At 43.0% G+C, this 12,666-nt stretch overlaps 1 protein-coding gene across 1 annotated transcript; it reads right to left on the bottom strand.

The window, feature by feature from the left end:
* Positions 1-9,786: 9,786 nt before the first annotated feature.
* Positions 9,787-12,262, bottom strand: LOC138897463 (uncharacterized). The gene is made up of 4 exons (XM_070183432.1): positions 12,082-12,262; positions 11,026-11,282; positions 10,230-10,338; positions 9,787-10,130 (listed from the first exon to the last, which is right to left on the bottom strand). Exons 1-4 carry the CDS (start codon positions 12,260-12,262, stop codon positions 9,787-9,789), a joined length of 891 nt encoding a protein of 296 aa, XP_070039533.1.
* Positions 12,263-12,666: the final 404 nt, after the last annotated feature.

Below are 12,666 nucleotides of genomic sequence, written 5' to 3'. Positions count from 1 at the left end.
TTGTTTTTAATTACCAATGCACCCACTTCTCTTCTTGTAATAATGGGTTTGAAATTGGTTTAAAATTTTATTTATTTTTGAATCATATACATACAGTAGAATTCAGTGTTTCATTTATTTTGTATTGCAACTGATCATCATGTATGTACATGTATATTCAAATATATTTTGTCATTGCCTGATTAGTATAGAGTTAGATTGATTAACTTAAGAGTACACAATGTGTAGACATTTGATTAAATCAAAGTTGAATTCGACAATGTAAAGTCTACGAGGAACTTCAACTTCAATCACTAATAATTGCAAAGTCTCCATACATTTGGTGCAACAAATTCATTAAAATTGGGATGTTGTAAATACTTTTAGAATTTAGAAAAGCTACCTAATTTAGATTTTTCAATTTACTATACTCTATTTAATAACAATTGTATTATTTAATATTTTTCTCTTTTTTTTTTTTTCCAATTCAGAAAGTAGGTGAATGCCAATTATTTCGAAAATAGTGGACCAAGAAGAAGAATCAGTATCTTAATTAAAATGATTTGGGAGATTCTGGGTCACCTGCGGAGTACGGGGTAATTTTTTAAAGTTTGCTGATTGTAGGGGTAAATTTTGCTCGATAGTATAACGGTATGGATAAATTTGGCCCGATAGTATAACGGATGTTAAATGTAGACAATATATGAAAGTAGATAGATGGGTATATTTGACCCTTTGATTTGGAATGAGTAATTAATGTTAAAGGCAAAATAGAAAAAATATTTTTTTTTTCTTGATATGCGAAAAGTGATTAAAAATAAAAAATTATTTTAAAAATACTTCATAACTAAAAGTTAACGGAGAGAGAGTACTTGATTAGAAATTCTTGTAAATGGATGGAGTAGGATATGCACTTTTCATCTCTTATCCTCTCGTTAGCTACTAAGATTATACAAATTAATTCCTTTTTCAAATTATTTCCTTTTTCGAATTCCAATCATGATGAGTAATCAACATGCTCACCAATATGATCTAGTACTTGAAATCACGTTTCTTTTTAGTGAAATGCTAAAAGCTAGACAAGTTTTACCTGGACTTGAGAATCCCACAAAATCTAGTGGATCTTAGTTAGGATTTCCGATTCCATCTTTATAACGTGCTTCCTTGTCTTAGCGATTTAGAAGAAATGCAAAATGACTGTTTCCCCCTCTATTTGCAGAAGAATTAACACTAAATTGATAACACACAATTGACCTTTATTGCTCGTAACACTAAATTTGTAACTTTTTAGTTATGCAACTAGAAAAATTTAAATTAAACAAAATTAAGATTCAAAACTTACCTTGTTAATATTACTCCATATGTTATGTCATGCGTTCTACTCGGATAACCGATGCTAGAATATAACGAGTTGTGGCAAAGGTAGCATTAAATTAATGGGTTTAACTTAATCAAATATTTTTCACATGGAGTATACATGCGTAAAATCGCTAAAATTTCAAAAAATGTGTGTTAAATTTTGAAACTAATTTTAAAAGCGTAACTGGTTCAATAATAAGAATGTAGAGGTTAAACCATCAAATTTAAATTTGAATTCGCCTATGATAAGACCGAGCTAAAACCGTACCCGCTAGCGCTAAGGAAGGTTGTATATGGGTAAAATCAAGCTCGATATTCGATCAAGCTTCCGAACTCCCCGATTAGACCAAGGTCGAAATATCTGTGATCAGGTGAAGTCAAGCTCGAAGATCGATCTGACGCCAAACATCATCGGCCAAGATCAGCACATGGTGATTATGATCGAACCCAAAGCGTTGTCGAAGTTAGCCACCGAAACCATCAGATATACCCTAGATTTTATCGAAGGCATAACCGGTCCTTTTTCCAACGGCCTCGAAGAAAGCTTTGCCAACTCATCCGACAGGGGTCTGTAATTCTCGCAATTAACCAGTCATTATGGCAGAAATCACGGAAAAAGGGAACCAACGTCCTTTTGCCTTTTATATAATAATAAAATAATATCTTAAAAGGTAGATCTCCCCTAATATTTAAAGGGGATTTGACAATTCATGAGGGACATTGTAATATATACTGATAAGCAATATATTTTTCAAGCTCCTACTCTTCGATATTTTTTCTGTCAATAAAAGTGTATTCAACTCAAGGGTCGCTCGCATTCCGAAATTAGAATCATCCAATTCCTGTGGTTTGCAGTTATTTTATCATCATTTATTCCAATTGCAATCTAATTTGTCACTTTGTATCAAGTTAATCCGCAAGTCCTTATAACCACTGACAAATTCAATTGTTATCCGATTTTGAGGGTAAACAGTTTGGCGCCCACCGTGGGGGATAAGGATAATAGTGGTTATTTGATACAAATCTCCATAACACACACTACTTTACACTTGCTCTTTGAAGTGTCTTTGATTTCAGGCTAAAAATGACAAACTCTCAATTAGCACCCCTACATATCGACAACGAGTCCGGTCATCAAGGTGAGAATAACAACGTGGCGCCCAGTAACGTAAGGCCACCTGCTGACCCCGTTAGAATTCGGGACCACGGATCTGATTGACGTTAATTCATATGTGGCCATCGACGCGAACCTCCCTACTAGCCCCGAAAATAGCGTCCATGTTGGAGCCCGATCTGCAGCTCGAAACACACAAAACATTGAAGAAGACGGGATCAGCCTACAGATGATCTTTGAAATGCTGCAAGCCCAACAGGTGGCGATAGCTCAGTTGCAGAGCCAAAGCCAGGCACCAAGCAGGGTTGAGCCCGATCCGCCCCGAGAAGTCGCCTGCAGAACTGAGCCGGTCGCTGTAAGGTCGAATGAACAAGAATCGGGCCCTAACCCCGAAATTATAAAGATGCTTGATGAGCTGACAAAGCGGATAGAATCAGGGGAAAAAAATTGAAGCAAACGACAAAAATGGGGAAATCTACAATTCCAGGGTGGATCAAATCCCAGGAGCACCTCCGATATTGAAAGGACTGGATTCTAGGAAGTTCGTGCAAAAACCTTTTCCTCCAAGCGTGGCTCCGAATCCGATCCCCAAGAAATTCCGTATACCCGATATACCTAAGTATAACGGGACGACCAATCCAAACGAGCATGTAACCTCTTATACATATGCCATCAAAGGGAATGACTTGGAAGATGACGAGATCGAGTTTGTTTTACTGAAAAAATTTGGGGAGACCCTATTAAAGGGAGCCATAATATGGTATCACAACTTACCTCCTAACTCTATTGACTCATTTGCTATGCTTGCAGACTCTTTTGTAAAAGCACATGTCGGTGCCATCAAGGTCGAAACTAGGAAATTGAACCTTTTCAAAGTCAAACAAAAGGACAATGAGATGCTCAGGGAATTCGTGTCCCGTTTTCAAATGGAACGAATGGATCTGCCGCCGGTCGCTGATGCTTGGGCCGTTCAAGCTTTCACTCAGGGACTCAATATTCAAAGCTCGGTGGCTTCACAGCAATTGAAGCAGAATATGATAGAGTACCCTACCGTTACCTGGGCCGATGTACACGATCAGTATCAATTGAAAATCAGGGTCGAAGATGATCAACTCGGGGCCCCTTCGGAGTCTGTTTATCCCCCCAGAACCCTCGACAGAGTCAAGAGAGACATCGATCATGAACCAGGATCAAACAGGGATCAGTATCTGCCATATAATGGAGATCGGAGAAATAGTGGGTCCGGGCGGAACCCCATAAGAAGCGAAAGGAGAAATGTACAAAGTCGAAGCAACTGGGGGCTCATGACCAAAAATAGCTTCGACAGGTCCGTCGGGCCTAAAGAAGCGTCGAGGCTATCAGAATACAACTTTAACATCGATACTGCCGCCATCGTATAAGCTATCGGGCGCATCAAGGAGACCAAATGGCCCCGAGCTCTACAATCCGATCCAGCTCAAAGGGATCCCAACCAGATGTGCAAATATCATGGAACTCACGGTCATAGAACGGAAGATTATCGACAACTGAGAGAAGAAGTAGCCTGATTATTCAACAATGGGCACCTTCGAGAATTCTTGAGCGACCGGGCCAAGAATCATTTCAGGAATAGGGATTCTAACAGACAGACAGAACAAGAAGATACCGAACCTCAACACGTCATTAATATGATCATCGGTGGAGTCGATATTCCACAAGAGCCGATGTTGAAATGGACCAGAGTGTCCATCACCAGGGAGAAACAAACTCAAGACTACATATGGGAAGGAATCTTATCTTTCAGCGACGAGGATGCGAAAGGGATCATACAACCTTACAATGATGCACTGGTAATATCTGTACTAGTAAATAAAACTAAAATTAAACGTGTGTTAATTGATCCAGGTAGCTCGGTCAACATAATTCGGTCGAGGGTCGTAGAACAGCTCGGTCTACAAGACAAAATTGTGCCCGCAGTCCGAATCCTAAACGGGTTCAACATAGCATGTAAAACCATAAAGGGAGAGATAACGTTACTAGTCAATACTGCGGGGATCATACGAGAGGCCAAGTTTTATGTGATCGAAGGGGACATGAGGTACAACGCCCTCCTCGGAAGGACATGGATCCATCACATGAGGGTAGTGCCCTCATCTCCTCACCAAGTGTTGAAATTCCCAACCCCGGGGGGGGGGAGGGAGGGATTAAGACAATCTACGGGGAACAACCGGCAGCAAGAGAGATGTTTGCAGCCAAAGAAGTGGTTCTAATATTAACATCCACAATATCGAAGGAACCAAATTCGAGCGTGAACCAAGAGGCCAAATAACAATCACTGATACCGGCCGAGACTCAACCGGATAAGCACAAGACTTATGGAGACGATGATAACGGGGTTCCCCAAGCTTTTATAACCTCCGATGACTCCGACGCAACCAAATCAATGGTCAAAGAGCTGGAACAGGTTATATTGATCGAGCGTTTACGTGATCGGAAGGTATACCTGGGCACGGGGTTAACTCCCGAGCTTAGGAAAAAACTTATGCAATTTCTGGTAGCTAACATAGATTGTTTGGCCTGGTCCCATCTTGATATAAAAGGGATCCCACCAGAGATAACCACTCACAAACTAAGCATGGACCCAAAAATCAATCTGGCCAAGCAGAAGAGGAGGCCCAGTCCGAGGTCAAAAATGCTTTCATCAAGGACGAGGTATCTAAACTTCTTAAAATAGGGTCCATTCGAGAGGTTAAATACCCGGATTGGTTAGCAAACGTAGTGGTAGTCCCTAAAAAAGGGAATAAACTAAAAATGTGTGTAGATTACAAAGATTTGAATAAAGCATGGCCCAAAGACTCCTTTCCCTTGCCCAACATCGACCGTATGATCGATGCCACGGCCGGCCACGAGATCCTCAGTTTTTTTGATGCCTATTCCGGGTACAACCAAATACGGATGGACCCGGGTGATCAGGAAAAAACCTCCTTCATCACTAAAAATGGCACATATTCTTATAATGTAATGCTGTTTGGATTAAAAAATGCTGGTACCACATACCAACGCCTAGTAAATCGGATATTCGAAGAACAAATAGGAAAATCGATGGAAGTTTACATTGATGATATGTTGGTTAAGTCTCTGCGAGCAGAGGACCGTTTAAAACATTTGCAGGAAACCTTCAGCATATTGAAGAAGTACAATATGAAGTTGAACCCGGAAAATGTGCGTTCGGAGTTGGATCAGGTAAATTCCTCGGGTTCATTGTATCCAACCAAGGAATCGAGATCAACCCCGATAAGATCAAAGCCATAGACGATATCACGATCGTTGACAACGTAAAGGCCGTGCAAAGGCTAACCGGGCGCATAGCCGCTCTGGGGCGATTTATTTCGAGGTTGTCCGACAAGAGCCACCGATTCTTTGCACTGTTAAAAAAGAAGAATAACTTATTATGGACTCCGGAATGTCAACGAGCTCTGGAGCAACTCAAAAGATACTTATCGAGCCCACCGCTGCTTCACACACCAAAGACAGACGAACAACTGTATTTGTACTTAGCGGTCTCGGAGGTAGCGGTAAGTGGAGTCTTGGTTCGGGAAGAGCAAAGTATGTAGTTTCCAATTTATTATGTTAGCAGGACCTTAGGTGAGGCCGAAACTAGGTACCCTCACCTAGAAAAACTGGCGCTCGCTTTGCTAAGTGCCTCTAGGAAGCTAAAACCATACTTCCAATGTCACCCTATATGTGTCGTAACTACTTACCCGTTAAGGAACGTTATGCATAAACCCGAACTCTCGGGCCGATTGGCCAAATGGGTTGTGGAAGTAAGTGGGTACGATATTGAGTACCGACCTCAGACTGCCATCAAGTCCCAAATCTTGACGGACTTCATGGTCGACTTCACGCCGACCCTAGTACCTGAGGTCGAAAGAGAGTTATTGGTTAACTCAGGGACATCTCCAGGAATCTGGACCCTCTTTACAGACAGGGCCTCAAACGCAAAGGGGTCCGGACTTGGTATCGTACTAAAGCCACCAACATGTAATATAATTAGACAATCTATTAAGACTGTGAAATTGACTAACAACGAGGCCGGATATGAGGCCATGATTGCAGGCCTTGAATTAGCCAAAAGATTGGGGGCAGAGGTGATCGAAGCCAAGTGCGACTCCCTCCTTGTAATAAATCAAGTTAATGGAACATTCGAGGTCAGGGAAGGAATGCAGAGATACTTGGACAAATTATAGGTGACATTACATCGGTTCAAAGAATGGACTTTGCAACATGTACCTCGGGATCAAAACAGCGAAGCCGATGCCCTCGCTAACTTGGGATCGTTGGTCGAAGTCAACGAGTTCAATTCGGGAGAAGTCGTGCAGCTTATGATATCGGTGGTGGAAGAAGGCCACGCCGAGATCAACTCGACGAGCCTAACTTGGGACTGGAGGAACAAGTACGTGGAATATCTCAGGACCGAAAAATTTCCCTCGAACCCGAAAGAGTCGAGAGCCCTGCCTACAAAAGCAACCCGATTTAGCCTAGCCGAAGACGAAACCCTGTTCAGAAGAACATTCAATGGTCCACTTGCAATATGTCTAGGGCCGAGGGATACTGAGTACGTTCTGAGGGAAATCCACGAAGGCACCTGTGGAAATCATTCGGGCGCCGAATCGCTGGTCTGAAAAATAATCAGATCCGGTTACTATTGGATCGACATGGAAAAAAATGCGTGGGAGTTCATTTGAAAATGTGATGAATGCCAAAGACACACTCCGATGATTCATCAACCTGGGGATCTGCTGCATTCGGTTTTGTCGCCTTGGTCGTTCATGAAATGGGGAATAGACATCGTCGGCCCCCTTCCATGGGCACCCGGTAAGGCTCGATTTATATTATTTATGACTAACTACTTTTCTAAATGGGTGGAAGCCCAGGCATACGAACATGTTAGGGAAAAGAAAGTCATCGATTTCATCTGGGACCACATCATATGCCGGTTCGGGATACCAGCCGAGATTGTGTGTGACAACGGAAAATAATTTATTGGCAGCAAAGTAAGTAAGTTTCTCGAATACCATAAGATCAAAAGGATCTTATCCACTCCCTATCACCCTAGTGGAAATGGACAAGCTGAATCTACCAACAAAACTATACTCCAAAGCCTTAAAAAGAGGTTAACCGACGCAAAAGGAAATGGAAGAAAATGCTACCCGAGGTCCTATGGGCGTACCGTACGACCTCAAAATCCAGTACTGGGGCCACCCCGTTTTCTTTAGTTTATGGCACCGAAACTTTAATACCAGTCGAGGTCGGAGAACCAAGCATCAGACTCCGATATACAACGAAGGAATCAAATGACAAAGCTATGAATACGAGCCTAGGGATATTAGATGAAAGGCGCGAAGCCGCCCTAGTCCAAATGGCCGCCCAAAAATAGCGTATCGAAAGGTATTATAATCGAAGGGCCAACCTTCGACACTTCAATACAGGGGACTTGGTACTAAGAAAAGTCACGCTGAGCACCCGAAGCCCGAACGAAGGAAAATTGGGCCCAAACTGGGAAGGACCGTACCAAATTATCAAGATCACCGAAAAAGGATCCTACAAGCTCGGAATAATGAACGACGAGTAATTACCGAACAACTGGAATATAACTCACTTAAAGCGATATTATTTCTAAGGTACGACCCCAATTCTTTCTTTATTTTTCTTTTTACATTTCAAACTGACACTTGCAGGCAACCAACAAAGGATGATACGAGATCCTAGGTCTGAAAGCATGCGTTGCACTCTTTTTTCTTGAACCGGTTTTGTCCCAAATGGGTTTTTCGGCAAGGTTTTTAACGAGGCAGCAAGTAAATTATGCTAACTTAGAATCGAAGGCCGGCTAGGAACCGGTGGAATTGATCACAACAGCATTCGAGGCCTCTCTTCGGTCAACCTCGAACACTGAGGGGCAATACCCTCAGAGATATCGAATTTAACGAGAAAAAGATTTATTGTAAGGCCCAAACGGTCAAATGAACCGTGCCCACACAGACCGCTCGAGCCCTGGCACAAAACATGTATACATGTACAACTATTATGCACAAGACTATAAAAGAAGATTCTTCCTTGAACATAAACATCTTGTCCTTTAAAGTACTTCTTACATCTTTCAAGGAAATTCCTAAAGCTAAAGCTATCGAGCCCAAGGGCCACCTTAATCAAAGTTCGAACATTCACTTTCACTCGGGGACTGCCACTTTGGAATTGCCCAAATTTTAAGGCTAAGGCCGTTCCGAGTTAATAACACTCGAGGGCATAAAGCTTATTTCGCAATGCCCGAATTTAAAGGCTAAGGCCGTTCCGAGTTAAAAAACACTCGAGGGCATGAAGTTTAGTTGGCAATTCCCGAATTTAAAGGCTAAGGCCGTTCTGAGTTAAAAACACTCAAGGGCATGAAGCTTATTTGGCAATGCCCGAATTTAAAAGCTAAGGCCGTTCTGAGTTAATAACACTCGAGGGCATGAAGCTTATTTGGCATTGCCCTAATTTAAAGGCTAAGGCCATTCCGAGTTAATAACATTCGAGGGCATGAACTTATTTGGCATTGCCCGAATTAAAAGGCTAAGGCCGTTCTGATTAATAACACCCGAGGGCACAAAAGCTTATTAGGAAGCGCCCGAACTAAAAAGGCTACGGTCATACTAATACGGCTCGGAGACGTCCGAGACTCGTAACAAAAATAAGGCCTTTGAAAATCTCTTATAACCAGTTTTAAAAGCTATCATTGACAAGCTATAAACCTAAATTATTTTGGGGAAAAGTTTTCGGTAACACCGAATCCCTACAATGCCTTAACACAAAGTAAAGGCAAGGTTTGTTCGAACCTTCGAACATAACCTAATCATTTCATGCTAAGGCATTTTGACCTTTGCGAATACAAATAAAGCAAAGGAAAGATTCAAAAACTATGAAAAGGAAAAGCCTTATATATATATATCAAAAACCTCTTTACAAGGGCTGAATAGCCCCGATGGATATTTTTTACAAAAGGCCGAACGGCCTCAACAAAAGATAATACAAAAGGTAAAAAGACCCTAAATGGACTAATCTTCATCGGGGGCTACATCATCGCCTACAGGGTCTTCACCACCATCGGACCCACCCGACTCTTCAGACCCCTTGGAATCCTCATCGGGATAAGCTAGCTTCCGGGCCTTGGCTTCACATATCTTGGCATTCTCAATTTCAGCCAATATATCAAAACTCTGAGCATGGACTCCCTCGAGGGTGTCCCTTTGGGATTGCCACCTCGCATGCTTTACCATGTTTCTCGCTTATTCCTGAATGGCCTCGGCATCGGCCTTGAACTAAGCCTCTTTATCATCGGCCTCGGTCTTTGTCACAACGACCTCTAACTTGGCCGCCTCAAGTTCCTTGGCCAGGGCCTCTTGACCAGAAACAACCGAGTTCAACTGAGAATGGAGTTCCTTGATCTTATTGGCCTGCACCGAATATTTATCATTTATAGCCCGAAGCAGAATCTCAGCCGAACCCAACTGCGCCCGGGCAATCTCTTTTTTCGAGGTCAGGCGGTCCATATTTTTCTTCCATTCTTCGGCTCCAGCCTTCACCATGTCCACCTCCACCTGGAGCTGCTCGATCTGGTCAAGTCTCTTTTGAACTTGTGGGTTCGAGTCATTAGCCAATGTGTCTGAATCATCATCACTAAGTTCGAATATTCGTATTACCTAGTCGACCAAATAGGCATTCTCCTTCCGAGCCGCTTCTAACTCGGCCTGGAGATTCTCACTAAGAAGCTTGTAAGCATCTTTCTTCTCGTCAAGCTCCCGAGTCTCGCCCTCGTGATGCTTGAACTCCTCCCGGTATCGGAGAAAGACCTCGTGATGAAGCACCGAGGCCTGCAAGCATAAAGAAAAATGTTAGGATTATTCATTATTGAATCTAAGTACATAATAAAAGGATATTCGAAATTACCCGATTCAGCGCCTGTTGAGCTTCGTTGAATAGGCAGGACACTTCCACCTCGTTCATTCTAGCTTAATCCTATTCGGTCACCAAGCACCGAAGGTAACTAGCAATCCCCATCGGGGTAGAGAGAACCCGGGCATCCTACGGAATGGACAAAACAAATTTCACGTGTCCGAGTAGGATTAATGTTTGGAGCGGGGAACTGATTCACTAATTTTGGGCTTGAAGAAGACCCACCAGTTCCCGAGGACAGTATCTTCCTTGGTACCGGTAAGTCACCCAAATCGGTGACATCTTCCGAAGTAGTAGAATCCAAGCCGTCGAAGAAATTGTGGAAAGAATCGGCTACTCCTTGGGACCCTTCACCGAGGTTACCTTTCAGCGCCTAAGCCTCGTTTATCATAGAATTGGTAAACGAAGGCGACCCAGAGAGATCAATCACCCCAAGAACCTCCTTAGGCACATTATCTTCTGACCGAGATGTACCGGTCACTGTTTTGTTTTCGACCTCACTGGCTCGGGGCAAATCGGTCTCGACCCTCCTTGGCTCGGAAACTTCAACCACTGCTTCTTCTACGTCCTCCATGGCTTTGAGGCATTTCGGAACCGCTTCTCACGCGGGCCACCAACTCAGAATCTTTTTCTTCTTTTTCGGACTCATCCTTCAACCGTTGGAGTGAGTCCGATGAGAGTTCTCGGGCGCTGGCATTCTTATGTTTGTGCGCCAGCCGCTTCCTCGGTCTCTTCTTTTTAGGGCTCGAGGAACTCGAAGCTTTTCTTCTTTTCTTTTCTTTATCTTTCTTCGGAGCAGATGGATCGACGTATATGTCATCATCGGCCGATGGAGGCCTCATTTCAGCGTCTTTTGGTAGACCTACAAAGAGAAAATAAAACTATTCAAAGATCGATGATGTGAAAGTAAGATCAAATATAACTTAGTGAAGAAATTCTCACCATGATTACGGGCCTCCCATCGGCCCTTCGAGAGCTCATGACATAAGCGCTCGGAATAAGGTCTCTATGTCACAATGCCCTCGACCCACTCCTTGAGTCGAGGAACGGCATCCGACATCTGGGCAGCAACTGCATCATCACATAACGTCGATGAGAAGGGATGAAAAGGAAAAGAAATCAAAGAAATCTTGAAGGCAAAGTTATACTTACATTTCATTTTCCATTTCTCAGAAAATGGCATATCCACAGCTGGGATCAAGTCCAAGGTCCTCACTCGAACGAATCGGCCCAACCAGCCCCGGTCCTGATCCTCGTCGATGCTCGAGAATATGGCCTTAGTGGCTCGACGTGTGAGATTGATTAATCCCCCTCGGTAAAGTCAAGGGCTATACAGGCGCATGAGGTGGTCGATAGTAAATGGACACCCCTCGATTTAGCTCACGAAGAAATGCAAAAGAATTACAATCCTCCAAAACAAGGGGTGAATCTGCCCGAGAGTTACCTCGTACCTTTTGCAAAAGGCTATGATGACTAGGTCTAAGGGATCGAGTGTGAAAGGGTAAGTGTAAACACTTAGAAAACCCTCCACATAGGTGGTGATCGATTCCTTGGGGGTAGGGATCACAACGAGTCTATCTTCCCAGTGACAGTCCTCTTTGACCTTATCGAGGATGCTGTCAGTAATAGTGCTATGTATCTCGAGACCAGCTCGCACCGACCCGGTACCAAGAGGGTGTTCTCGATCTTAAAGTCGGCCCTGGTTGGGCACCCCGAAGGGACAAACGACTTTAGAGGGGGTTCCGGTGTTGGTTCCTCAGTAGCAGCAAGTGAAACAATTTTTGATGGTTTCGAGGAAGAAGGGGTTTCTTTTTGAGGAATAGATTTTGAAGTCTTTGCCATGTTTTCTAAATAGAGGAGAGAAGAAGATGTTGGTAAAAGAGGAGTTGTAACTAGCAGGTAACTTATGAAGAAATTTCAAAGAACTCACAAGGAATGAAGTTCTTAAACTTAAAACCAGAAAACCAGAAGATGAAGATGTTGAAGTTCTCTTAAAACGTAAGAGTAAGAGTTGGAAAGGAAAAGGTTCTAATGAATGGATTGAAGGGTATTTATAGTGTTCCCAAACGGCGGTTCACATCACGACGGTTCATATCCCAAGATGGCTGACCGTTAACTGACACACATTTAATACCTCAAAGACTGGACCGGCAGGATGTTTCCACTATTCTTATCACTTACGTCATGAATCGTCATATTTTATCGAAGTAAGAATCGAAAGCTCGAATCGTTTCCCATCATTTGCT

The sequence above is a fragment of the Nicotiana tomentosiformis genome, chromosome 8 (genome assembly GCF_000390325.3).
Source record: "Nicotiana tomentosiformis chromosome 8, ASM39032v3, whole genome shotgun sequence".
Taxonomy (NCBI): Eukaryota; Viridiplantae; Streptophyta; class Magnoliopsida; order Solanales; family Solanaceae; genus Nicotiana; species Nicotiana tomentosiformis.
The sequence above is the reverse complement of the archived record's forward strand: the minus strand, read 5'-3'. Positions and strand labels throughout refer to the sequence as shown.

Coding starts and splice junctions, on each gene's coding strand:
- LOC138897463 (XM_070183432.1), bottom strand. CDS start 12,262: ATGGCAAAGACTTCAAAATCTATTCCTCAAAAAGAAACCCCTTCTTCC. Junction 11,283..12,081: donor GAACACCCTCTTGGTACCGG/GTCGGTGCGAGC, acceptor TTCTCTTTGTAG/GTCTACCAAAAGACGCTGAA. Junction 10,131..10,229: donor AGATGCTTACAAGCTTCTTA/GTGAGAATCTCC, acceptor ATGATGATTCAG/ACACATTGGCTAATGACTCG.